Source organism: Cetorhinus maximus, chromosome 6 (genome assembly GCF_964194155.1).
Source record: "Cetorhinus maximus chromosome 6, sCetMax3.hap1.1, whole genome shotgun sequence".
NCBI lineage: Eukaryota > Metazoa > Chordata > Chondrichthyes > Lamniformes > Cetorhinidae > Cetorhinus > Cetorhinus maximus.
Genome location: NC_135884.1, coordinates 51,855,569 through 51,879,599, shown reverse-complemented (window position 1 = coordinate 51,879,599; position 24,031 = coordinate 51,855,569). Strand labels below are relative to the sequence as shown.

The window sequence follows — 24,031 nt, the reverse complement described above, 5'->3', positions numbered from 1 at the left end:
TTCACTGTAATATGTAAAATCAAAAATATTGATGAAATTTGTTTTTGCTTGTAATATGTTGCAGTATAGTGTGTCCTAAATATGACAGATTTTTACCACTAATAAATTATATCTTTACGCAATGCATATGAATAGAATACACAAAGGGAGTGCCTCTTTTTTGTAGCAGTATTTGTCTGGCTAGTATCATGCATTGTGTGTGCTTGGTACAGAAAGGATTTTATTGCATCCTCATGATTTTCAAATTTTATTTGACAGGTTAATGGTAAGGACTTATCCAGAGCCACCCATGAGCAAGCAGTAGAAGCATTTAGAACAGCCAAAGAACCCATTGTAGTACAAGTGTTGAGAAGAACTCCACGCACTAAAGTTCTTAATCCATCCCATGAGTGTCAACTGGTAGATATGGGCACGCAGACAGACATCACCTTTGAACACATCATGGCACTGGCTAAAATAAGACCACCTACTCCACCTGTTGTGGTACTAGAAGAATACCTTTTGCCTGAAGAGTAAGTGTATATTTATTATTGTAATCATATATAAATAAGGAGCAAAAGAATTTTATCCATTTTCCTCTGATATGCAAAATTAAGTTAAACTGTGAAGAAAGTACCTTTTTAGTTTATGTATAATTATATATAAAAGACAATCAACTTGCTAGTCTGGAGGCAGTGTTGTTTTAATTGCTATCTCTAACTCATTTAAATCAGGTAAAACCGTCATCAGCATAGGTTACTTGGAAAACTATCAATTATTTTTGAGACCCCTGAAGGTATTCTATAATATTAGATTTTATTGCACTTAGACAATTTATGTCCTAATCTTCTCAGTGTATTTTACAGCTATTGGTATGTATTTCTTTGAAAGATTAGTTTCACTTTTTCAGTTATTTACCAATCATATTGGTTAACTAGTATTAAAACACAAGTTGATGATTGTAATGGACGGACTAGCCTTTTTTAAAAATCCTCAAAGCATTTAGAAAAATGGAAGTCTTTAAAACAAACATAATTCTATTGAAATGTTTAACCGTCGTACATGATCAGATTTTATTAATTTGCATTTCTCCTTTGCATAAGAGTGCTAAGTCAAGAAAAATATCAAAGCACTCTTCCAAAAGTTACATGTCAAGAAATCAAGTGCAGTGCAAATCGGCACTGGAAGCAGATTCAATAGTAACGTTTAAAAGAGAATTGGATGAAAACTTGAAGTTGTTGGGTGGGGCGGGGGGGTGGAATTACAGAGCAATGGGAAAGAACAGGGGAGTTGGATTAATTGCATTGCTCTACCAAAGAGCTGGCACAGGCATAATAGGCCAAATGGCCTCCTGTGTTGTATCATTGTACAATTCTATGAAATTGGCAGAGCGATAGCACTGTGTGGCAGTCCATGCTAGCCTAATGCCCGAATCCAAGCCAAGTTCAGTTTTAGGCCTCTTATAAATGCCAGCAACAACAAATTGGCACCTTCCCACCCTGCTTTCATATGGCTGTTCAAGGAGGGCAGCAACTTGGCTGGCTACCTTGTTGAGCCAGTCAGCAGGTTGGGTCTGGGAAGGGGTGATCCCAGGAGCAGTGGGTTGTAATGTTTATTTTGTGGATCCAGGAAGAGCACCCTGACTCTACTGGCCCCGCAAAAATAAAAATTGAAAATTTGAAACTCTTTCACCAGTAGAAAATACCTTAACATAAACATAAACATTACTCTGGTTTTTATATAAATCTCTGCACGCACTTTGTTGACTGTGATGTTCTTTGAAAAATCATAAGATCACGAAAGGTGCTACATAATTGCAAGTTCTTTACTTCTGAAGTTGAAGGCTGAAGAGCAATTAAACTTTAATTTATCACACCCTGCACAGTTCGTTTAACTCTGACTTGAGAATTTGTTTACTTAATAAATACACCTTTAAACGTCAAAAAGATTCAGATTGGCCTTAAGAAAAGAAAAATATATTGTGTGCCACAATGTCATAAAGAGGCATTATCATCCAAACCTCTGTGAACAATGCCTAATTAATACACTAAAAACAGTACAACTTGAAACATTAAAAAATTACAACACAGGAGGATATTCAGCCCATAGTATCTGTGCCTGCAGACAAAGTGCTAATCTCACTTTCTAGCTCTTGGTCTTTAGCCCTGTAGGTTACAGCATTTCATGTGCCTGTCCAAGTATTTTTTAAATGCAATGAGGGTTCTGCTGCTACCTCCCTTTTCAGCCAGAGTTTCAGCCCTGACACCCCCACTCCCCTCTAATCCTTCTGCCAATTGCTTTAAACCTTTGCCCCCGGATATTGACCTCTCTGCTAACAGAAATGGGTGCTTCCTATCCACTTTGTCTATGCCCCTCATAATCTTATGCACCTCAATTAAATCTCTTCTCAGCCTACTATTTTCCTGCCGTCTGCAGCTTTCTTCCACACTTAGGAATACATGATTTTTGTTTTAATCATCTGAAAACTTCTGAATCATGCTTTGGTCCAGTTGCAAAATAATCTTTAAAAGAAGCACTCCCGTCACTTAATAATGGGACAGGATTTCACGTCCTGCGGGCGGACGCGCGCCTGACCCGATTGGGCGTAGAATAGTACGCGATGACGTCGGGCAAGCGTCACGACATCATCGCACACTCGCGCAATATTTCAGCTGGTGGGCGCGCGCCAGAGTCGACAGTGCGCCCGCTGACAATTAAGAGGCCTACTAAGGCCCTCAATCAATTAATTTGAACCTGTCTTTTTTTGCTGCCTGTCCAAATTTACGGTTGGAGGGCAGACGAATCGGCCAGGTGGCCTTTTGATATTCTAGCAAACCTCATCCACAGGTGGGAAGAGGTTTCCACAATTAAATAAAAAAAATATTTTAATTATTGGGCAGAGATTTTATTCTGTTGATGTTATTGTGTTTGAGTCCCATGTAAGGACATTTTTTTTCAGATTTTAAAAATATTTATTTTTGATTTTAAAATTCTTCAGCTCCCTGAGGCAGCTCCCTGCCTCCGGGGAGCTTTCAGTGTGTGCTTCCCGCACATGCACAGACTTTTGCACTCACACTCCTCCCACCCCCACCCCAGCAGTGCTGGGCTTTTCTCAAATGCGCCTTTCATGCTGGCTGGCTGTTAATGGGCGGGCAGTGGACCATTTCCCAGCCGCTCCCGGTCCCGCCCGCCACACCCACAAGAAGACCCGAAAACCCTGCCCATGGACTCCGCTAACCTAAAACCTGAAATTCACATGTATGTTCTATGCTGTGAAGCTACATCACCAAACAAGAAATTTGACCAAAATACATTTACTTAATAATTGAATTTCTGGTTCTAAAGCCGAAAGCTGCATCAGCGTGGCAGAATGATACAGCATGCATGCGTTCTATGGGCTGACACAATTATACTTCTGAAACAGTGCGTCATTCACATTCATCTTAACGAGACCCATCATGTATGGGTCAGGATTGCACTGGACATTTCACTCCTTATCTATTTCCCTTCTGCTAGTTTTCATTTTTAGTCTGTGTCTTCTAAAGATTCAAAGAGGCATGACAAAGGGGGTAGTTTTCCCAGACAATTGGGAGTGTTTGTGTGCATTGCAGGGAGTTAATTCCCCCAAAAGTGACGTCAAGTCACGATCCCAACATCATCCTATTCACTTTCGGGTTTCAACGGCGCAGGACTGAAGGTAAGCGGGGAAGCCCCTTTGATCTCTCAGGTAAGTCATTAAAAAAGCAGTTAAGAACCCTTTTAACCCTCGATTCTGGATTTCTCAGCCAGGGCACCTGTTTCCCAACCTGGCACCAACTTGTCAGGGTCACCAAGGTGGGTGTACAATGGGAAGAACTTCTTTAGTGAGACCAACAAGTTGGAAAGGCTTTATCAGTGAAACTGAAGAGGTCCAGGCAAGGCCATTGAGAAACTGCTGTTCAAGGCATTTCTTCACTCAGAGTGTAATCTGATTGCCAACTTCTTGGAAGGCACCTGTCCAGCACTCACCTTCAATTGCACTTCCCTTCTGCCAGCCTTCACCATTGCACGGGAAAGCATTATGCAGCTCCACTTTCCACCTCTGCTGAGGGAGCAAAAAGAGAAGAAACATCACATCCATCAACACCAGCAGCAGCACCAGCTGCCTTCTCCTTCTCTTCATTTCCTCCACACAACAAAAGGGATGGAGACCAAGATCCAGCTGGAAGTAGGTGAGACCCCAATACAGAATCGATAGGTAGAGGATCAGTTCTCTCAACATGTCTGAACACCAGTGCCTCAGGAGGATCAGTCCCTCACAGTAGGTCATTGTTTATATCTCAGCCCCAGGACCACCTTCCTAGTGGCGCAGGTGGGTAGCATTGCCAATGACCGATTAGGTATCACAACCAATCTTCCCCCGCCCCCGCAACACCCTGCCAAACATCCCTCCCCAGATGTGAGTGTTAGAAAAGGTTTGGGTGAACAGAAGGGAAGGACAACATCTGTGGAAGATAGGGCAGGACAACATTTGCAAAAGGTGACTGTGAGGCATGGGTGCAAGAGGGCAGTGCTCTGAGGTTGAATGCGAGTGTTGGCTGTTCAGATGGGGATGTGAGGTGCTTGTCGAAAGAGGAATGAGCGGAGCTGCAAGGTGTGTTATTCTGAGGAGTGCTGTGCAAGAGAATGCTGAGAAAGTTAGATTATAAGACTTGGCAGCTGAACATGTTACATCTTTTCTGCTTTCCTGAGGTCCTGAGCTCTTTTGGTGCACTATCTCCAGGTTGGAGGGACAAAATATCTGCTGTTGACCTCTTTGGCCACCTGTGTCTGCTTGGCTGGAGAGGTTGTCCTCTTGATCCCATCTTTTGGCATCACCTCAGATCACACAGCAGGACCTCCTTGTAAGAGTGAAAGACCTGGAGATTGCCCAGTCATTGCTCCAGCCTCAAAATCCAAGTGCTGAAGAGCTCTCGTAACCCATATCATGGTTCCTTATATTAGAAATATTTCCTTCGAGGGAATGGATGCATCTTTCTGCTAGTACTCCATGATTGGTCAGGGAAACTGGAGGTGAGATACTAATGGCATGGCTCTGGGAAATGCATACATATACACCCTCCATTGTAATTCCTCTTATTGGACTGGAATAGAACAGACGAGCAGCTGAAATGGAGTAACTCTACCCCATGCTCCATTCCCACTGGTTTCTAACTTTAACAATGTTGGTTTGGCAGCAGATGAGGTGCCTGTGAGACTCGGGCAGATGCCTCATGAACAAATGCTAACCCTAGTCCTATGCAGTTAGACGGATCCGGCAGCAGTTTAATGGGATGCTTTGCAGGATTCCCATCAGGCTGAAACAAATCAGCAGCATGAGAGAAGGAAGATGGAGCTTTGCAGATAAATGAAAAAACCTTCCTTTTTAGCCCACGTCTGCAGACGTGCTCCTGCAGACTTCACAGCAATGACGTGGGACAATACCACTTCAGACTCTCCTACCTTTTGCCCAGTGAAGCTGACCTCTGAATTGTGTAATATTGCATTGGCCTGGAGCTGGACAGCTACATTTAGATGCCCATTTAGCACCCACAGCCTGCCACATCCTCAAACTGGATTGGGTCACGTTAACAATGCTAGCTATGTGCATTCTACCAGTCAGGTGTCCAATAGTTAAACTCTACCACAACCTCCTTCCCACAGAGTAACTTTCTTATGTATCACCTGGAATTTATTTTGAAGAGTGCAGAAGGAAGGCATCCCAAAGACTACTTTAACCCAGTGTGTCAATTTAGCCAGGCTGGGGAACTGACTCAACCCATAAAACTGGGGAGAGCTTTTACTGTAACGTTACAGAAGTGTTTATGTGAACTTATGTGATGAAGATTGAAACAAAATCTTACTATTTGTCAGCTGCATCTCTGCTTGGAACTGTTCTGTGGAAATGAGGAGTTAAGAGTTTGGAAAAAAATATTATTTGCATAAGAACCACAGAAATGGGAGCAGGAGTAGTCTGTTTGGCCCCACAAGGCTGCTCCGCCATTCAATAAGATCACTGCAACCCTGATCGTGGCCTCCACTTGCCTGCCCCACACCACCCCCTCTCTTCCCCCTTCCCCACCCCCCACTTAACAATCTTTGTCTCCCTTGTAGATAAAAAAAACTAACTCAGCCTTGAATATATTCAAAGACCCAGCCTCCACTGCTCTCTGTGGAAGAGAATTCCAAACACTAACAACCCTCTGAGAGAAGAAATTCCACTTCATCTCCATCTTAACTGGGTGACCTCCTTATTCTGAAACTGTGCTCCCAAGTTCTAGATTCCCCCACAAGGGGAAACATCCTCTTAGCATCTATTCTGTCAAGCCCCACCTCATTCCTGCCCCCTGTTGACACGATCTTCGGTGAATGCGAACATCTGGGACCCAAACTGTTTGATGTTTTGAACTGGAACAGGAAATCTATTGCAATGCATAACTTGCAAAGGAACATTAACAATGAAGGTTAGTTATTAGACTTCAGAGAAACATTTTACCGTTTTGATCAGTTATTTTGTACACCTGCAAGTCAATTCTATTGCTGTTTTGCACCAAGTTGATACGTATGTTTAATAGAATTACCGGCATTTACTATTATACTCAATTAATTCAAGATTATTAGAATGAATACGTCAAGCTTACAAGCTGTATATCTTATCCCACAGAAATGCTGTTCAAACTCTCATTTGTAGTATACGAGAATCTCGTGTTCTCCAGATTAAACTTTACACAAGACTGCAAATGGACTTTTGTGCAATACCCTACGTTGTTAGAAAACAAACTATTTCCAATTGTTAGTTATATGATCCATGCGAGTATCTTAACTTCTCCATAGATTACTTGACTGGCACACTGTCACACTGGAAATTTCCATATGCCCAAATGAGTAGTCTTCCAGCGGAAAAAAAATAGTTGAGAATGGCAGGGTGTTCCACATAAGCTTCTTCTCTTCTCCAGGTAGCATCCTCGATTATTCGAGGGTCGCCAAATCACAGCTTATGCCTTGGTTTTCCTGTGGCACAGGGTGAGGAGGCAGGTCCCTGAGTCTACCTCAGCCGAAACGGGATTACACCCCGCATGGTTGGTGTTATTCAGAACCACGTGCTAGCCGTCTAACCAACAGAGCTAACTGGGCCCTCCCGTGTCAGCTTCAAAGCATCTTTTACAATGGAATGTAACTTAAGTTAATGCAATATTTGTTTTTTGTAAAATGTACAACACCACGGAGCTGGAACTCTGAGCTGCTTAACAAATAACCAAATAAAACTCAGCAGGTCTGGCAGCATCGGCGGAGAAGAAAAGAGTTGACGTTTCGAGTCCTCATGACCCTTCAATAGAACTGTTGAAGGGTCATGAGGACTCGAAACGTCAACTCTTTTCTTCTCCGCCGATGCTGCCAGGCCTGCTGAGTTTTTCCAAGTAATTCTGTTTTTGTTTTGGATTTCCAGCATCCGCAGTTTTTTGTTTTTATATAAATAACCAAATACATTGTTTTGAGATACTGAGCTTGTCCTCCCAATTGAAATTTTGTCAGCTCTTTTTGAGAGAGATGTTTGTTCCCTGACAAAGTCCTGGGGAGTTTTGTGCCAGTGCTGTATCAAATTTAATAAACCACATTAAACTTGATGGTCCAGATTTTGAGGTCACTGACAGAATGAACACACTTGCCACTGGCCTCGAGGAAAGCTGCCCACAAAGATCCAGTGGTATCTGTGGTGTGGACTTCACCTTTCCTGACACAGTTTCATTCTGGCATCAGCTGTAAGAAGTCCCTGCCATTCAGCAACAGTGGTGGCATCGAGTGGGATGAGCAGAAAATCAGATTGAAGAATTCTTGCGGACAGCAAATCAGGAAATAAAAAGCACAGATTAGCTTTCACTTTTTAATAACTTAACAGAGAAGAAAATAAAGATTGGGGCGTACATTTGAATTAAGGTAGAAACCATTTTTAAAAATTATTAATCTTTCATGGGGAATGTGGATGTCGCTGGCAAGGCCAGTATTTGTTGCCAATCTCTAATTGACCTTGAGGGCAGTTAAGAGTCAACCACATTGCTGTGGGTCTGGAGTCACATGTAGGCTAGACCAGATAAGGACGGCAGGTTTCCTTCCCTAAAGGACATTAGTGAGCCAGATGTTTTTTTTTGTGACAATCAATGATAATTTCCTGGTTACCATTACTGAGCCTAGTTTTCAATTCCAGATTTTTCAAATTGGATTTAAATTCTACCGGCTACTTGTGATGGGATTTGAACCTGTGTCCCCAGAGCATTAGCCTGAGCCTCTGGATTACTAGTCCAGTGACATTACCGCTACGCCACCATCTCCATATCCACCATATCAAAAATTTTAAAAACAAAATAAAATTTCAAAAAGTCTATGCAATTTTTATTACAATGGAGAAATTTGACATTTCACAAGTACAAAATTAGTTTTTAAGGACTAGATAAGTTGTTTACAAATAATTATGACTTAGTAAACCATTAAAAACCCACTTGCATCTTAGTCAATAAGGTGTAACTTTTTACAGTGATATAAACAGTGTAAAAACTAGAAGTTTACATCAAATGAAGTGATTTCTAAGATTTCCATCTTCATCAATCTATGCTATGAAAGAACGAGGGATTGCTGGCAGCAACTTCTGGATTTTCATGTTTAATTGTGCAAGTGCAGATGCCAGAACTTACTGTCAGTTTCATGGAGTAGTGACCGCCAATGCTGACAGTTTTGTCATCATTACAACTGCAAAGCCTGGACCAGCATTTCACTGAATTTTTCATATGGCAGGCGGGCTCGCCGCCCGTGATCGGCTCAGCACCGCCATTTTACACAAACGTAATACGCGAGTCATAGCGCTCAGTGCTACCTGTGCTGGCGAGGAGAGGAGGGAGAGTTGGGGTTAGCGCTCCCTCCCGAAAGAGCACTTCAGTCTCCCTGAGGCATGGAGCTGCCTCAGGGAGATTGAATTGATACTGAAATAATTAAATAAATGGTTTAAAAATGTATTTAAACATGTCCCCTCATGTCACTGTGTCACATGAGATGAGACATGTTTTTATATTTAGGAAAAAAATTTTATTTATGTAATGAAAGTTTTAGGAAACCTCATGCTGCTCATGAATGAGGTTTCCTAAAAAACACGAAGGCCGCTTGGCCTTTACACCTACCCACCAACCTTAAGGTTGGACAGGCAGCGTTAACAATCACATCAATTACTTTCTTAATGGCCTTTATAATGGCGGCCGTGCATCCGACACTGGCACACACCCGCCGAACGAAATATCATGGAACTGCGTGATGACGTCGGGACGCACGCCTGACATCATCACGCATCATTTTACATGTCAGTGTGTCGGGCCCGCCCCGGCACGCCGACTGAAAAATCCTGTCCATGGAGTACTAAATTGAGGGGAGGAGAATAGGTTAATATTTCCAATCTTGCTACCTAGTAACTCATTCGATAAATTACCTTAGCAACCACCAGTTCCTGGAAACATTTACTGTATTGCACTACGTCCCCAGTTGTTCTGAATAGTGTACAAAGGTGCATTAAGAAAACTGCTCAGGTCTGCTGTTCATTGGTAATGTAGTTCTGGTGATGAGAATTCCAACTAATTTAGTAGGCAAGAAATCAACTGCTAAGAAAATCCTTCGGTGGGATGAGCGATTTACCACATGTGAACAAATATTTAATGATGGCAAGATACATGGTTTCTTTAATTTTCAATCCTACTGTAAGACCTACTTGGAGGACTAAATAGAATGTCAATACTTGATTAATTTCAAAGGCGCTTTAGAGAAATGTAATTGTATATTTCTGTTTATTTCATAGCTTGTCTTTTTGATACTTCAATAATAATGAATATTATATAATTGTCATAATAACTATCTCAAAGGACTTTACACAGTGAAGCACTCTAACATCTCATCTAGCCATAACTTGTATAATGATCCTTGAATGTATTTGTGCAAATAATACTTATTAGCTCACCCAGTATCCATTCTTACAAGCTTTGAAAATTTGATAGAAAAGCATTAATCATAATAACTGTTTTAGAGGTTTATATTGCAGCATTATATCATTTGTATTATATTCCCTTCTGAACATATATTGAAAAGTGATGAAAATTGATCTTTTAGCTTTGTGATAATAGTATAAATGTTCAAAAATATGTGTATGTGCTAGTCATTTCTGAATAGATTTAACTGATAGAATTGCAAAATTTATTAGTGTCATTGATCATTTCATTGCAAAAAATCTATTGAGCCCTCAAAATGGAACATTTTTATGTCTTGTTAAATACATACAGCATTTTCAATTTCTTTTCATGTAACTGGAGACCTATAATGTGAAAAAAGGCTGGATGAGGTCACTAAAAGTTTTATCAGTGGAACCAGCATTGGAAATGCTTCCAATTAATGAATGGAGTTTATTTCAAGTGTATATTTTCTTCAACAATTTCTCATCAAACTGTTTAATGCTACACATGTTTGCATCTTCAAATAATCTTTTGCAGTCGAGGATGGTTTGTTTATTTAATGTTACTTTAGCTTTCAACAAAAAGAAATACCAGTTAAATTTTGACATAACTAATTACCTCTATCAGTGCCAATGCAAATCACTGAGAAACAATTATTTTAACCTTTCTAACACCCATGAAACAGGAGGAGAGAGGCAAAGCAAAAGACATTGTGAGAAGATCTAGCCATTTCCTTTTTTGAATTTGATTTTATTTACAAAAGAACAAAGTGCAACTTTGAAAACAAACACAGCCTCTTAGGGGGGGAGAAACAATTACCCAAAAAAAATTCACACACCTATTGATCCAATTAAAAATTTACTGTGCTCTGGGAAGACGCAAAGACATTTACACTAAATTATCATTCATTAAAATTTGTCATATGCACGCTTAGTTTGAAACAAGAATTGATGATGAGTAATACACTTCAAAGCTAAGTTACAAAAATGTTCTTTGCATATTCACTCATAATAAGGAGAAAGCAAATTGACTTCTTGGAGTTAGTATAACAATGAGGGGGCTGAAATAATTTAAGTAGATCCACTTATTGACCAGGATTTCCTCAGTGATCCTGTCATGTTAGTTGTGTATGTTTATTCAAAGTCTTCACATTGGTAGGATCAGTAATTCTACCTAGCTAGATCCCACAATGTAGTTAGCATTCAGTGTTTGAACAAAAATAACACAAACAAATGTACAAGATTGAGATAAATAAGCCACCTTCAAGTTGATCACAACTTTTTTTATAACTTGTAAATCATTTCTAATGGGAGCTCTGAAAGGAAAGGTTATGATCACACAATTGTACTCACCAAAAATTAAACAACCTTTTTGTTTAGTTCTGTCAGCATGTTAAATATTTTTGTTTAAACAATTGCTGAAGACATTGCTGTGCCACTGATTTGGAAAAGCTACTGAAGCAAGAACTAAACTAATACTAATTGATGGCAGCAATACCCTAACATGAGTTTGGCTCTCCCATTATGTTGAAGCTTGCGTCACCCTAGTTTCCAGCATTTTAAGGAGAGAAGTTAAAATATTGTACCAAATAAAAAAGGCTATTTATGTGGTATGTGAGTCATAATTTTTGTCACTGTTTAATGTCCTTTTAGATTTCCTAATGAACTGTTTCAAAATTGTACAAAGTGTCTTCACATTGGTATCAGGTCAAACACGGGCAAGGAAACCTCTTGCTGGTTACTACCTGCTGTCATCACCCCCCCCCCCCCCCCCCCCCCCGCCCACCCACCAAACACCACTCCTCCCCTCAGCTGATGAATCTGTGCTCCTCCATGTTGAACACCACCTGGAAGAAGCACTGAGGGTGGCAGGGGCACAGATTGTACTCTGTGGGGAACTTCAATGTCCATCACCAAGCATGACTTGGTAGCACCACTACTAACTTGAGCTGGTCGAGTCCTAAAGGACATAGCTGCAAGACTGTGTCTAAGGCAGCTGGTAAGGGAACAAACTACCTACTTGAGAAACCTACTTGACCTCGTCGTCACAATCTACCTGCTGCTGATGCACCTGTCCGTGACAGTATTAGTTGGAGTGACCGCCGCACAGTCCTTGTGGAGACAAGTCCCATCTTCACATTGAGGATATGCTCCATTTTGTTGTGGAGCACTACCACCATGCTAAATGGGATGGATTTCAAACAGATCTAGCAACGCAAAACTGGGCACCAGCAGCAGCAGAATTGTATGCAATCACAATCTGTGACCAAATGGCCTGGAATAAATCCCACTCTACCATTTCCATCAAGCTGGGGGATCAACACTAGTTCAATGACAAGTGCAGGAGAGCATGCCAGGAACAGCACCAGGCATACGTACAAATGAGGTAATGACCTGGTGAAGCTATAACACAGGACTACTTGCATGCCAAACAGCAGAAGCAGCATGTGATACACATAGAGCGAAGCAATCCCACAAACAGCAGATCAGCTCTAAGCTCTACAGTCCTGCCACATCCAGTCACGAATGGTGGTAGACAATTAAACAACTAACTGGAAGAGGAGGGTCCATAAATATTCCCATCGTCAATGATGGGGCCCAGCACATCAATGTAAAAACAAGGTTGAAGTGTTTGCAACCATCTTCAGCCAGAGGTGCTGAGTGGATGATCCATCTCGGCTTCTTCCTGGGGTCCCCAGCATCACAGATGCCAGACTTCAGCTCGTTCAATTCACCCACATGATTATCAGAAATGGCTGAGGCCCTGCATACTGCAAAATTCTGACAACTGTACTGAAGACTTAATTGAGCACCAGAATTAGCAACGCCCCTAGCCAAGCTGTTCCAGTACAGCTACAATTCTGGCATCTACCTGGCAATGGGGAAAATTGCCCAGGTTTATGTCCTGTCCACAAAAAGTAGGACAAATTTAACCCAGCCAATTGCTGCCCTATTAGTCTACTCTCGATCACCTGTAAAGCAATAGAAGGTGTCCTTGATAGTGCTATGAAGCAGCGCTTACTCAGCAATAATCTACTCATTAACACACCTCCTCACCTCCATACAGCCTTAGTCAGCCATGGACAAAAGAGCTGAACTCACGAGGTGAGGTGAGAGTGACCATCCTCGACATTAAGGCAGCACTTGACAGTGACAGTGTGGTATCAAGGAGCCCTCGCAAAACTGGAGTCAATAGGAATCAGGGGGAAAATTCTCTGCTGCTTGAAGTCATACCTAGCACAAAGGAAGATGGTTGTGGTTGTTGGAATCAATCATTTCAGTCCCAGGACATCATTGAAGGAGTTCCTCGGGATAGTGTCCTAGACCCAACCATCTTCAGCTTCTTCATCAATGGCCTTCCATTCAGGCTTGAACTGATAAGTGGCAGGTAAAATTCGCACCACACAGGCAATGACCATCTCCAACAAGAGAGAATCCAATCATTTCCCCTTAACATTCAATGGCATTACCATCACTGAATCCTCCACTATCAACATCCTGGGGGGTTACCATTGACCAGAAACTGAACTGGACCAGCCATATAAATACTGTGACTACAAGAGCAGGTCAAAGGCTGGGAATTCTGCAGCGAGTAACTCACCACCTGACTCCCCAAAGCCTATCCATCACCTACAAGACACAAGTCAGGGGCGTGATGGAATACTCTCCACTTGCCTGGATGATTGCAGCTCCAACAACACTCCAGAACCTCAACACCACCCGGGACAAAGCAGCCCTCTTGATTGGTACCACATCCACAAACATTCACTCCCGCCACCATGGACGCACAATAGCAGCAGTGTGTACCATCTACAAGATGCACTGGAGGAATTCACCAAGGCTCCTTCAACAGCACCTTCCAAACCCACGACCGCTAGAAGGACAAGGGCAGCAGATAGATGAGAACACCACCACCTGGAAGTTCCCCTCCAAGTCATTCACCATCCTGACTTGGAAATATATCGCCGTTCCTTCACTGTCACTGGGTCAAAATCCTGGAACTCCCTAACTGCACTGTGGGTGTACCTACACCACATGGACTGCAGTGCTTCAAGAAGGCAGCTCACCTCCATCTTCTCAAGGGCAACTAGGGATGGGCAATAAATGCTGGCCCACCCAGCGAAGCCCGCATCCCATTAAAGAATAATTATTTTTGACAGTGAAGCATACCTTCAATGCAAATGTTTGTACAAAAATGAACTTGAAAGATATTTTCATGTATGTGGAGTAAGTTTCCACCTTTTGCTATAAAGAACAGGAAACTTGACCATTAATCTGCATTAATACTGCAGTATCTCTGAAGGATATAACACCTCCACTGTGACACACTGAGGAAAGTTAGAGGCCTGTGAAGAGATACTGTCAACAGCTTTTTGGTGCGGGCCACAAAGCTGGAAGTCTTTACTTCCTATTTGGTTTAAATTACATTGGCTCAGAGCAGAAGGAGATACTGTGTTACTTTTAAAGCAATACTAAAATGCAGTGAAAAAGAACGGAGTAGTGGGACTGGAGTTCCACACAAACAAATCCAGCAAGGAGCGGTTAAAAACCTCCCTTGCTTTTCCACAGCCTATGTGATGCACAGGGAAAATAATTTGAATTAGAAAAGCAGTCACAACACCTGTTTTAATGCCAAGATTTATGGGAAAAGTGGTCAGTCTTGTCAAAGTTTAAATGGTGCCCTAAAGATCAATTTTAGTGATGTGAAACCTAGGCTAATAAAGAATAGTATTTTAATCATAGATCAGTAGAAAAGCAGCAGAAATGGATTTTGAATGCAGTCACAATGATTATTCAGATTCAATATGCTAAGTCAGTACCTTGGAATTCCTAACCTAACACCATCATGGCAGCAACAGTAGTGCATGGACTGCAACAGTTCAAGGAGAAGGCATACTTCTACCTTCTAAAGGCAACTAAGAGATAGGCAATAATGAAACCCTGTCAAAATCACCCATATCCCAAGTGCATACAGAAGTGTCAGCAATTCTAGTTGGAGGGTTTCAGTAAAGATTGGATTGAGTTGTCCCACTGTGACTAAAGTTTAAGGTAATGGGTTAATCCTGTTTAGTATGCTAAACGAGACAGTGAACATAATCACAGCAAGTGTTCTCTTGTACACCCTCGAGGAAGATGTAGCCAGAGCAGTGTTCTAACAAAGCTTGTGTATTATATATCTCTGCAGACTCATTATATATTCTGTATTAGTCAAACAATACCAAGAATATTATATGGTAGTAGCGGTGGGTTAAATAGTGATGGCAAAGTCTCTACCATTGCCTGAAAGCTTTGAGATGGTCACAGGCCTCAACCAAGCAGAAGCAAGGAGAAATGGTATCAGAGATTTGCCAGACATGGTACCGCGTCAGGCCTCACTGTGAGTATGGTAGCTTGAAAGATGACTGGTCAGTGACAGAATCATTGTGGGAGAATTTGATGATGCCATATCTGACCATTTGCAGTCAAGAGATGACCTTACCTTAGTAAACGCAAACCAACTGAGCAGACAAGCTGAGGTCAGGAAACAAAATCGACCTGTGATTCGAAGTGACAGGGAGAACCCTATGTTAGAAGCAGTTGACTCACTAGAGTATGTCAAATATGAAAAAAGATAAAGCTGTCATAAAAAAAGCAGGGGAGACAGGAAGAATGTCCAACAACAGCCCCAGCTAACTGTAATTGGTGTGGCAGGGAAAAACATAGTGGTGAAAACTGCCCTGCCAAAGAAACCAAATGCCATTTATGCGAAAAGATGGGCCACTTCCAGTTGTGCCATAGCACGAGCCTGAACAGAATACACATGAAGAGAAGCCTTCAAAAGGCGGCAAGATCCATGAAGCAGATGATATCCAGCTATCCAGGAACCAAGCAAAAGCTACTGGAGTGCTGAGATCCTAGTAGAGGGAAACAAGACACATTTTAAGTTGGACTCGGGTGCAGCAGTTTCAGTTCTTTCTGATGCTGAATAGTGGTTGTAGAGAAGCTCTCTTCAAACTATATGGATGGAAGGCATTGAACTAAGAGGTGATAGGAGAACTGAACACAACCCTCAAATATAAAGAGAAACATTGTTGTATGTGATTCAGAATCAGAGTTACTCACTCTTGAGCACCAAGGCCTGTACCGACCTGCACATGATTTGCCAAGTAGAGGAACTGGAAAGCCAAGAAGATCAGCCTAAAAACTCCAGGGGCAGCATTTTCCTCCGTCGGGGGGTTGTGCGGGGTCCGGCGCAGGTTGGCGGGTTCCCGATCAGCGCCCCCAATTTACATGGGCAGGTCAATTAAGGCCCACCCAGCGTGATGTCCACTTGGAAGCGCTGAGCACTCCCAGTGCGGGTGGGGGGGATTCCCTGAGCCAGGACTGCACTCTTTCACACATGCGCGCAGAAGAGCGCACTGATCTCCCTGAGGCAAAGTACCACCTCGGAGATCAGTGGAAGTTGTAAAAAAAAATTTTAAGTGTGCAAAAAATTTTCCTGGCATGTTCCCTCATGTGACACTGTCACATGAGCTGGGACATGTCCATTACTTTTATTTAAAATTATTCTGAAATTTTTAAATCCCTCATGAAACCTCATCCCACCCGTGGATGAGGTTTCATGCTTTTTCAGAAGCCCCCCAGGGCTCCCGGCCTGCCCACCAACCAATTAGTTTTTTAATGGCTTTAATAGGCCGTTGCCAAGTCAACAGGCACGCAGTTGACTCAGCTGCACCCCTGCCAACCTGAAAATCTAAATGATGCAGGGAGACGTCGAGACGCACGCCCGACGTCACCCCGCGTCATTTTATGCATCAGCAAGGAGGCCCCGCCCCTGCTTGTTGACCGGAAAAAGCTGCCCCAGAGCTGAATTCACACAGCTGTTCATAGGATTTGGAAAGCTGAAGGCAGCATACCATATTACTACATCCTGAAACAAAGTCAGTGTGCCTGTTTACACCCAGAAAAGTTCCTCATCCAGTCTTGCCCAAAGGTAAAGAAGGGACTTGACTCCATGTTGAAGCAAGGGCTCATTTCGCCAGTGACAGAACCAACAAGCTGGTGCTCGGGGATGGTCCCAGTGCCAAAACCCAATAGATCTGTCGGAATCTACCCACATTTTAGCTGAACAAATGAGTTGAACACGAAATTCATCCTATTTTAGCTGTGGACAAGAGCTAAACTAAATTGGGAAAGACTTTATTCTTCACAAAGCTTGATGCAAATAGTGGTTTTTGATAACTACCCTTCGATGAAAAGTCTGAGTTGCTCACAACCTTCATTATTCCATTTGTGAAGTTTTGCTTCAACAGATTACCCTTTGGCATCACATCAGTGCCAGAAGTCTTCCAGAGGACAAAATCAAGCACCCCAGAAGGACTGGATGGCGTCTTATGTCACATGAATGATGTCCTGATCCATGGATACACTCAGCCAGAACATGACACGAGAGCACAAGTTGTGCTGCAACGCCTAGAGGAAGCAGGACCTACACTCAACAACAAATGCAAATTCTCACAGATATCCAGTGTCAGAGTTGATCCACAGAAGACAAGAGCAATCGAGGAGTTTCCAGCTCCTCAGAACATGATTGAGCTCCAGAGATTCATGGGAATGGTAAAAGTTCCTGCCCAACCTGCTTGTGGTCAATGAGCCACCATGTCAACTGTTGCAACTGTACAATACACAGTGCTGGGAATGGAGGTCTTCTGAGAAAATTAAAGAGATGGTGTTATCGCCTGATATTTTAGCTTGCTATGATCCAGAGCTACCCACTACCTTTGCTGCAGTTGCATCTTCTACAGGACTGGGAGCTGTACTCTTTCAGATACAGACAGATGGAAAGCACAGACCAGTTCACAGACAGAGACTGAACAGAAATATGCAGCTCAGAGAAAGAAACACTATCTGCTATTTATGCTTACAAGAAGTTTGCAAATTATGTTCTGAGTCTCAACTTCAAGATAGAGACAGGCCACAAGTCCTTAGTGACACCCTTAAATTCTGAGGAGTTAGCAAAAATGCCTCCATGAGTACAACAATTCAGACTGAGATTGATGAGGTTTGATGCAAAGACAGATTATGTTTTGGGAAAGCAGCAGAATACAGCAGATGCTTTGTCCCACATCCCAGTGGCAAGGCCCTAACAAAGTTATGTAGCCCTTGTGGAAGAGGTCGAAACCTTTTCATCAACAACAACCACAAATTTATCAGCTACAACTCAGAGACTAAGTGAAATCAGAGATGCATGGAAATCTGATGAAGAATGTGCTCAGGTCAGAGAGTACTGCTTCAAAAGATGGCCAACATACATCACTCAATCCAATTCTCAGATAGTGCTATATACAGAGAGGGCACCTCAGTGTAGTTGACGATTTACTCATCTATGTTGAGAGTGGTCATTCCAGGAGTTCTGAGATTTGACATTCTATAATGATTGCACCGAGGACCTTTGAGCATCACACAATGTTGAGCCAGAGCAAAATATTCCTTTGTCTCTCAAAGTCACCGGAAGAGATGATATCCAGCTGTATCATTTGTGCTATTCATCATCAGGAGTCAAGAGAATCATTAACATCATCATCCTTCCCATCACGGCCTTGGGAGCACCTCGGTATAGACCTCTTCGTACAGAGATAAGATGTTCTTGATCATTGTAGACTACTACTCCAGATGGATAGAAGTCAACTAATTGCAGAGTCACACTTCTGAAGCAATGGTTACATCACTGAAGGAGATATTTGTAACACATGGAATCCCAGACCTTGTAATCTCAGACAATGGCCCACAGTTCGCTAATGTATACTTCACGTCATCATATAGATTTGTCGATACCACAAGCTCACCAAGATACCCTCAAGCCAATGGTGAAGCTGACAGAGGAGTGTGTGCAGTGAAAGCATTGCTGAAGAACGATGACAACCAACTTGCACTTCTAAGCTATCGTTCAGTGTCACTCCAAAATGATCCAGCACTATGTGAACTCCTCATGGGAAGAAGACCAAGAACTCAACTCTCTACTTTCACTCTCTCTCACACTCTCTCACGTGCACATGCACACACTCATCCCAGAAATAGAACCTGATGACTTGGGCAAAGTGAGAGAGAAAGAGGAAAAATATTGTTCCAGCCAGATGCAAAACTAAAACAAATGTCACAGAGCATCCAGCTTGCCAGATTTAACCAGGAGAGCCGGTTTGGATCTGAGACCAAGCTCACTAAGGACAATTGGTTGAACAGACACCATATCCTTGGTCCTACTTCATATAAACAGAGCACGGTACAGTGAGATGGAACAAATGTGCACTGGTTGGTGTACCGAAGCAGCCTTAGCAGTCATATACCCAAACGAACTGGCCAGTGATGCTGCATTCATCCATCAATCCAGATGACAACCTGACTGATAAGCCTGAGTCATCTCCCCTCTTGCCCAGGAGAGTCTGAGAGGCCACCTGCAGAATTCAAACCCTCCCCCAAATCCCCTACAGAGGAGAAGAGAATCCATTCTGATAGACTCATGAAACCGCCACAGTGGTTGTCCTTATAAAAGGAAGAGGACCCAAGGGGAGAAAACAAGATTAAGGACTGCAACACACCACAGTTTAAAGTTGTGGTTTGTTTGATCTTTGCGTTATAGAAATGGGAATCAGAGACTTGGGAGAAATGTAGTGTAATAGGTTAATTTATGCTAATCATATACTGTGTATGTCATCACATGAAGTGATGTAACACCATATGATTTGCCCTCTTGTGCACCCTTACGGAAGATGTAGCCAGATCAGTAAGTTGAGGTCTAATGAAGCTTTTGTTTTATACTTCTGCATTCTCATTATATAGTCTTTATTAGTCAAACAGTAACAAAAATATTCCTTGGCTTTGTCTCTCTTTACTTGAATTAATGGAGATTGTTGTTACACCATAAAAAACTACAATTAGGTTGTTCTGTTTGGGAAGCATAGCTATTGGGCAATACTGACAATAAGTTGTCCTGCAGATCCTTTTTGTGGTAAACTATTTATTTGCAAGGTGTTCTTGTGTTTTGTGCTTCATAAAAAGCAAGGGAATGCATGCTGTGCCATGCAGTATGATTTACAGAGGACAGTGGTATGTTTTATGTACAAGCATGTGTTCTAATGCAACATGCACTGCACCAACAATAAAACTATGATTGACTGCTGCGACCCCTTCTAGACCATTTAAGCCTGGAAGTACAGACTCCAACCGTGACTAATTCAATCCCTTTGTCTTAGTTATTAGAAGCTAATTCAAAAAAATTAATAAATCCGGATCTATTAAAATCTACCATAGTGTTGTTTGTATCTTTTCCAAGTTATTTTGTTTTGATATCAAATTATTATTGAATTAAAAACATGAATCATCTTTTTAGCGTTACTTTCTTTTCCATGTAGGCACCCATCAGGACAGGATTATTACGATCCAAATGACTACTTAGGATTGCAAAATGAAATTGACAGAGAAGAATTTGAATACGAGGTGAGTCCATTATATGGAGGTCAGTTAGACTGCAAACCTGTTAACTCTGGCATATTTTAAAACTTTGAAGATTTTTTCATTTTACTTTACTTATATGGCATACTTGACCTCTCATGCTTAGTACTGCACTTGGTTGATTAAGAACATTTTTCCTTATGTATACATAATTTAAGATTTGTACTCAATAATTATGGTTAATAGTGCAATTGGCAGCAAAATCTGTCATTAATTTCACAAAGGACAAACTCTTTTCGTGAAATAGAAATATTTCAAATGACACATGTCCACTTTGTCAAAACAGCCTTTCAGAAAAACAGAACATAGATCTTTATTTTTTGGTCCATAATGTTTAATCAATAGGATCTCTAATTATGTCATCATAGAGAATATATCAAGAGTAGATGTAAATAGATCTACTGCTGAAGTACATCACTTCCCTTGAGAACCAATGCAAACACATTAAACAATTGATGAGTGTTAATAATTCTCCACCCTCTTCTATGAGGCTTTTGATAGTAACATACACTCAAAAAGATTAAGCTTTGGCTCCTGTTACATTTGGCCTCTTTGTTACAGTTTGCATGTCTTGCGAAACATTCACTGCACTATAACCTCATAGTAAATTGCTAAATCGTCAACTATCATTAACTGTATAACAAGTCGGAATGTATCTATTTTCAGCTCATTAATTTTCAAAGCTACTGTTTTGATATTATAAATCATCAACACATCAAAGCACCAGCTGAAATTAACGCAGAAATTGTAATAGTTAATAATTAAATTACAAAAGTAATGTGATGTATGAAAAGGAAAAATATCACATCAATAGTGAACTTTTTACTGTTCATTCCTTTGTGATGATGTGAGCCAAACCATTTATAATGGTGACTTTGATGTACTGTGTGGTGGCAAAAGGTGAGCGGTGCAATGACACAGGCAGCTGAGCATTGGGAAACTCTTAATGGCCTGATAGTATGTCTTGAGCCACTAAAGAAGCTTGTTCAAATCTTGAAGACTAAGATCAATGGAGAGGTCAAAGTACTAACAAAGCAGAGCTCCAGTACCTTTCTCAGTTACTTTTTGTTGTCTGTTGATAAATGCTTTTGAACAGACCACAGAGACACTTGTTCCATTTACTGTAATGGAAATGTCGAACTGCGCAAGAAAAATATCAAGTCAGCCTTATGGGGTTTCTCTCCAACGGACGTGCTTGGAATTTAATTGTATTAGCAATGTAAAGATCAGCTATTGTTTTCTGTGAAATGTCTGTATCAAATCAACAGTTTGGTGCAAACAAGCAGGATAGACAAAAGGTACTTCTGTTTTTAAAAAAAGCATTTCCAAGGAGCTGAGAGATGAATTAACATATGATATGAATTTTGTTGTCAAGGGCAACATTTCCTCATATCTCTCTGACATTGTATAATTATAACTTCTGAATCTTCTGGTTAGTATAAGTGACAGAAAATATTCACTTAGCCTCAACTCAAGTCATGCTGATAAAAGTCTTTAAAAACAGTGAAATGTTAATGTGAAGTTCTTTCATTTTCCATAGTAAGTCAATTTACACATTATCTTTAAAAAAATCTCGAAAATGTTAAAATACTAAAATCTATATATTTAAGAGGTGCAGGAACATAAAATTATTGTACGTAATAAAATAGTATATGCAGAATCGAAAGTTCATAAAACACAGAGTTACATGTGATTTGAGCAACTCCTAAAGGACTACATGCAAGTGCTGGAAGATGTAGGACAACAAAGAATTGAATTGGGAAATATCCCCACCAAACTTCAGTTAGTTCTACCTGAAATGCATTCTCTGAGGAAAATGCTGTGAAATGAAACTTTGTTTAAGAGTGTAATGTACATTTGCCTGAAGCATAACAATCGTAATAAAAAAATGACAGCTACAAATGAAATTCCAAGTCAGGGTTTCAAAATATGCCTTTTGTTTGTTGGCTTTCCAGTTATTGTGCACAATATTGCTTGTTACTTTAATAAAAAATCTTAAAATGCAGCTTATAGTTGGTAGGAGATAATGGAAACCTGCATTGTTGTAAACAATCCTCAGTACATTGCAGAGAGTTGGATGGCACTATGACCCTGCCTAACATTGATTAATGACCAAATTGCAACTCAACAGCCCCAAGCAATGGGTAATATTTACCATTTTATTACCTGAAACGGAATAACTTCTATCACGTTTAATAAGCTTACAACTGTCATTCCTTTCTGCAGTTGATATCATAACTGATCATCTGGATTTTGTATCTCATGTGATTTTTTTTGCCACTTTTCAAATGATTTATGTTTTAAAAAAGAACACATCAAATTGATTGAGCTTACATAAAAGGCAGCAGAAATGTCAGTGACACCTTAATTGGCAAATTACAAATGTTGGTAAATCTAGGACAAATGTTGCTGGTTTGTCTGCCTTTGCCTGACAGCTGTCATGCAGAGCTGTCAATAAATAATGTATTCTTCAATTGCCTTAATGGCTCTCCAACACTTAGCGATTTACATAACTCTCAGTCATCTGCAATTAGAATATGCAGTAATAGTGATATACACACCTTCCTGTCAAGTGTAGTTACACCAGATTTCTGATGCTATATGCTATAGACTGCTAAAATAATTTTGATGTGTCATGCATTAACTACAATTCCTTGCATTACAGCCCAATTATGATATTGCATTGTTATGGATTGCAGTTTCAATTATGCATTTCTAGCCTAATTTGTAATTTCATTGAAAATCCAAAATTCCAGGCCTCCTGCAATGTTTGTACAAGCAATATTCTTTTTTTCTCCCCTCTGTGCTGCAAAACAGACACTGTAGGAAAAGATTGATGATAAATGGCAGTCAGTCTTTGTTGATTCAGAGATTTACGTGCAAAATTGACCCGGAATTGAACTGACATATAGTAGTAATGAAAAAATATCCCCATTGTGATCACCAATAATAGGCAGAAAAATGATTTTGATTTTTCATTGAACTTTTAAATATTTGGCTTTTTAGATGTAAAATATTCACATAAGTTCACAATACATAAAGTTTAAATATTTTAAATTCAAAATAGAATGCTGATTTAAAGAAAAATTCTACTAGAGAGAATGAACTTTATCTTTAGCAGCAGCGCAAAATGAGGGATAGTAAACGACAGCCCTTTTTACACCCAACCTGCTCAACTGTTTTGTGTCCTGCTGGAGTCCAATTTCACACCAATTGAATGTTGACAAACACACACTTTTATATTTATATATAAATAATACACACATACGCATGTACATATGTGCCAAAGGTAAAATTCAAATAAATTGCCTAAAGCCAAGTTCCATTTTATAGTTAATGTGTTTGGAAGCCTGAGGTGTATTGTATGATGACCTGGTTAAGGAAATGAAATACATTCCATTTCAAATTATTCCACACTTTAGCCATGGTCACTTTTTAAAATGTGAGGCTGCCACAACATTTACTCCAGACTTGACGTATAAAAGAAAAGCCACTGAAGAAAAATTAATCTATTTACAGGCAACAAAATCTTAGGTTTCTAGTCAAGTAATGGTCTGCAACTGATAA

At 40.8% G+C, this 24,031-nt stretch overlaps 1 protein-coding gene across 2 annotated transcripts in view; it reads left to right on the top strand.

The window, feature by feature from the left end:
• Nucleotides 1-24,031, top strand: part of pdzrn3b (PDZ domain containing RING finger 3b) — a 381,612-nt gene that overhangs the window by 322,710 nt on the left and 34,871 nt on the right. For both annotated transcript variants that reach the window (XM_078543728.1, XM_078543729.1), the window contains 2 exons: nt 259-512; nt 20,365-20,449. In XM_078543728.1, coding sequence (XP_078399854.1) covers nt 259-512; nt 20,365-20,449 — 339 coding nt within the window. The remainder of the gene's footprint in view (nt 1-258; nt 513-20,364; nt 20,450-24,031) is intronic.